At 42.4% G+C, this 5,029-nt stretch overlaps 1 protein-coding gene and 1 pseudogene across 1 annotated transcript in view; both read left to right on the forward strand.

Annotated features, from left to right (window-relative positions):
* Positions 1–179, forward strand: part of DBX1 (developing brain homeobox 1) — a 5,286-nt gene extending 5,107 nt beyond the window's left edge. Inside the window, exon 7 of the mRNA XM_010858473.1 lies at positions 1–179. Within this exon, the coding sequence (XP_010856775.1) occupies positions 1–179 (179 nt within the window).
* Positions 180–3,753: 3,574 nt separating this feature from the next.
* On the forward strand, positions 3,754–4,310 carry LOC105002027 (annotated as a pseudogene).
* The last annotated feature ends 719 nt before the right edge of the window (positions 4,311–5,029 follow it).

Raw genomic sequence — 5,029 nt, forward strand, 5'->3', positions numbered from 1 at the left:
GCCCCCGCCCCCGCGTGGTCTATCACGCGGCCCCCGCCGACCCTCGGCACCTGCGGGACCCGCGGCTGGAAGCGCCGCTGCCCACCTCGCCCGCGCGCTCAGGCAGCCCGGACAAAGCTTCGGACTTCTCCGACTCCGAGGACGACGAGGAGGGCGAGGAGGAGATCACGGTGTCTTAGAAGCCCCCGCGCCCCCCGGGGTACTGATTACGAGTGCTTTGAAACTGAAGAGGTGGGATTCGGTGCGTGTTCACTCGGCCCGCTGCCGCTCGCTGCTGCAGAAGTCACCTTGTCCGAGGGCACCCTGGCCCCTTCCGTTGCCCCAAACGACATTTCTTTCCCCTACACCCCTCCCTCAACAGCCCTCTCCGCACAAGTTAAATTTAGGTCTTGGTCCCAGCCTTAACTCTTCCACAAGGGGTCCTGTCTATCGTGTTTTATTGCAAGCTATCTTAAACACAGTAGGGGTGTTCACTCCTACAGCCTGGCTTAAGCTGTGTGCCAGGCGCCACTGGCTGCAGCAGCAACAACCTTGTAAGAAAGCCTGTATGAAGTAGGAAACCGAGACAGGATATCTCACAATATCAAGCCTATAACTTCAAGACCCCTGACTTCCCAGACCCCTCTACATCCCCATCTTAGGTAGCAACCACATCCTAGCCAACTCCAAACTCTGGTGACCCAGTCTTCTATAGCAATGGCCTTAGAAAGCTCAAGAACTAAAAAACAAACAAACAAAAAAACCCCCACAAACCTGTGCCTTCTGGTCTAAGGTACTGCATAAACACTAAATCTTTTCCGTGTGTCCTATTCCCAGTGCTCTCTGGGCAAAGAAGTGAGATCTCTAAATGGGAGGAAGAGTCAAGCTGTATTTCTGTCCGTGTGTTTTAAAGTATTTTCTTTACTATTTCAGCATCTATGGTATATGAACCAAGCATTCTCCCTTATGCCCTTTTATCATGACTAGGGATGTTCCACTGAGCATTGGGCCTGAGGTGAACAGATAGAGACCCACAAGCCTCTTTGATTTTTTTTTCATGGAACTTTGCTGTCTTTGCACAGCTTTTATGAACTGTACACTATTTTGTACACGTGTATGGATATTTTATACCAAGGTTATTATGAATGATATAAAGAACTGACTAGATTTCCTCTTTCTTTTTTACAATGCTTTTTAAACTTTAAAAAGGTAGCTGTTTAATTGCATAACTTATGAAGAAATTACTTATTTTGTATTTTTACTGTGTACAAATTTTTATATATGTATATATGTATTAAATAAAAATGTCAAATAAAAAGTAGAATGGACACAATGATCAAGCAATATCCCTAACTCACAGATTGTTAAAGCTATTCCAGTCTGAGGAATGGAGCTATTCTGGTCCAAGGGCCGCTGGAATTTACAGAAGGTATGCTCATATTCCAGAGGGACAGGCACATGTCTAAAGCACCCAATTAGTTAGAGGTCAAGCTAGGACTAGAAGCCATTTTTGACTCTCAGGCCAGTGCCTTTTCTGCTTCCCTGAACCATTGTTGTTGTGCTGTTTGGTCAGTTAACAACTCTTTGCCACCCCATGGACTATAGCCCACCAGGCTCCTCTATCCATGGGATTTTCCAGGCAAGAATACTGGAGTAGGTAGCCATTTCCTTCTCCAGGGGATCTTCCTGACCCAGGGATCGAATCTGAGTCTCCTGCATTGCAGGCAGATTCTTTACCATCTGACTCACCAGGGAAGCCCTACCATAGAATAGCCAAATTCACTATGGTTACAAGTAAAATAGCTCCAGTGAAGTGACACCAACAAATTGAGTCTGGAGTCATCCTTCTCCCCTACTCTGGGGACTGAACTGATAGACTAAAATAAATCAATGAAAGTCACTGTAAATGGTTCAAGTTTGCAATGGTTTTTCTTTCCCTCCTTGAAGGCATATTTTCGTAGTCCCCAGGAAAGCTCGAAGCTGGTTTTGATTTTTGTGTAGGAACTGATTTTATTAGCAATATCATCTACAGGCAGTACTAGGGAACCTGATACAGGTTCTGGGGCTCCCCACTGAAACTAAGTTCTTTCAAGATGGACTGTCAGCAACAATGATTTATTTAACCAGCAACCAGTGAATAGCATCAGTTAGAATTCTGGCAAAGGCTCTGTGCCCTTGGAGAGACTGATCTCTGCCATATGGGTCACACAGACACACAGTTGGTTATTATGCTAACATATACTCTGACAAAAGTGAAGTGTCACAGCTGAAACTCCAATACTTTGGCCACCTCATGTGAAGAACTGACTCATTTGAAAAGACCCCGATGCTGAGAAAGATTGAGGGTGGGAGGAGAAAGAGACGACAGAGGATGAGGTGGTTGGATGGCATCACCGACTCAATGGACATGAGTTTGGGTAAACTCTGGGAGTTGGTGATGGACAGGGAGGCCTGGCGTGCTGTAGTCCACAGGGTCACAAAGAGTTGGACACGACTGAGTGACTGAACTGAACTGAACTGATACTCCGACAGCCTGGAAAGAAGTTGTCAAGCTTAAATTTCAGTAGTTTGTATTATATTTGAAATTTGAATATATTTTATTCTCAACTCTTTTCAGAAAAAAAAAAAAACAAGCCCCCCTCCATGCTAAGGTTAGGATATCCTCCCCTGCTGGGCCCATGCATGACACTGGGGATCACTTCAGTGCCATGGGAATTTGGAGCAAAACTGATCTTAACTATCATAATTATCTCACTTCAAGAAATATCCCACATTTCCCCGTCAACACATATGAAAATGTTAGCATGGTGTCCTGCATATGGTAGGCATGCAATTTTTCAGACCAGAAACCCTTTCTGCTCTGAATAATTCAGGCTATTTTCTCCTTTTCTCTGCTGTTGCCCAGAGGGATATCTAGAGATGGAATCTTGACCAGAAATGCCCCACCTTTCCCTCTCTGCCAGTTCAAGCCTGCAGTTATTACTTACAGTGAAGAACTATTTGCCAGCATGGGGATGGATTCATGTCTACATCAAAGTAGTCTAGCAGCACACCCGTGTGCATACCAGCATGATCTTTAATAGTCAAGAGGTATTAGTGTTCACATCACTCCCATTATTCACAACAGCTTTTGCAACCCAGATATCTATCAATGGATAAATAGAGAAAAAGTGGTATACACACACAATGGAATATTATTCCACTTTAAAAAGGAAAGAAATCCTGTCACATGTTCTCATGTCAACATGAATAAATTTTAAGAACATTACGCCAAGTGAAATACGCTAGGAGTAAAAAGGCAAATACCATATCATCATACTTATATGAGGTATCTAAGATAGCCACATTCATAAAAACAAAAAGTAAAATTACAGTTGAAGAGCTGGGGTCATAGGGAAATAGGGAGTTGTTCAATAGGTACAGAATTTCAGTAATATTTCAGTATTGGAAAAATAACTCAAATGTTCGAAGATTTAAAATTCCAGGTCAAAATTATGGCAGGCAAGTGAGGTAAAAAATATGTGTGTGTGTGTGTGTGTGTGTGATGTGGCTTGCAGGATCTCAGTTTCCTCTCCAGCGACTGAACTGATGCCAGGACAGTAAAAGCCCAGAGTCTTAACCACTAGGCTACCAGGGAAGTCCCTGAGGTAAGCAATATTATCATAAGGCCATGTAAAATTCAAACCAAAAAGTATTCTGTGATGTAAATAAAGTTTTTTTCTATGTTAATAAAAGTTAACTTTTGGGGTAAGCAGCCCGAGGTGACCTCTAAAAATGATGTGCTATTCACTTGACCCAGAAAACCCCACAAAATCAAGCAAAGCAGAGGTTCAAATCCTTGTGTTCACTTTAAGAACACTCATGAAACCGCCCAGGTCCTTAAGGGTATCTGAAAAGTCACCAAGTATCTGAAGGATGTCACTCTACAGAAGTGACATATGCCATTCCATTGTCAGTAGGTTGGAGTAGGTAGGTGTGCACGGGCCAAACAGTGGGGCTGGACACAGGGTCTGTGGCCCAGAAAGAGCGCTGGATTTTTACTGCACATGCTCAAAAATGCAGAGAGTAAAGCTGAACTGAAGGGCTTAGATGTAGATTCTCTGCTCACTGAGCACATCCAGGTGAACAAAGCCCCCAAAATAGGGGCTCACGGTGGGATTAACCTGTACCTGAGCTCTCCCTACCACACTGAAACGATCCTAACTGAAAAAGAACAGACTATTCCTAAACCAGAAGAGGAGGCTGCACAGAAGAAAAAGATATTCCAGAAGAAACGGAAGAAAAAAAACTTACAGTCCGGGAATAATGTCACAAAAAATAAATGCAAATGAAATTTAAAAATAAAATAAAAGTTAAGAAAATCCAGAAAAGTAAAAAAAAATACTCTGGAATTTTTTTTTCTTTTAATGGATGCTATTCCTCTACATGCACAAAGTTTTACTTCCTGAGGATTACAAATGGCACATTTTTTTAAAATTTAATTTTATTTAACTTTACAATATTGCATTGGTTTTGCCATATATCAAAATGAATCTGCCACAGGTATACATGTGTTCCCCATCCTGAATCCTCCTCCCTCCTCCCTCCCCATACATATTTCAATGAAAATGGCACATTTTGGCTCTAAGTAACTCCTTTAGCAGAACTTCACAAGGGTGAGTACCTAGTGTTATGCATAGTCCCTAACACGTATTAGGTGTTTGATATGTGTTGAGTACATAAATAAATTAAAAGGAGGGATGGAGACCCTCTAGAGTCTAAACCATATGTCTGAAAGCTCTAAATCTTTCAAATGAGTTGAAGGGCTACTTAGACCAATAATAAAGTAAAAGAAAAACACTAAATTAACTGGTCAGATGTGTTTTTAAAAACCAAACCAGGGACTTCCCTGCTGGTCCAGTGGTTAACTCTCTCAGCTCCCAAAGCAGGGGGCCCAGGTTCGATCCCTGGTCAGGGAACTAGATCCCACATGCTGCAACTAAGACCTGGTGCAGCCAAATAAATGAATAAATATTTGAAAAAATAAAAAAAATAAAAACCAAACCAATTA

This window comes from Bison bison, unplaced genomic scaffold (genome assembly GCF_000754665.1).
Source record: "Bison bison bison isolate TAMUID 2011002044 unplaced genomic scaffold, Bison_UMD1.0 scf7180017864388, whole genome shotgun sequence".
Classification (NCBI taxonomy): Eukaryota; Metazoa; Chordata; class Mammalia; order Artiodactyla; family Bovidae; genus Bison; species Bison bison.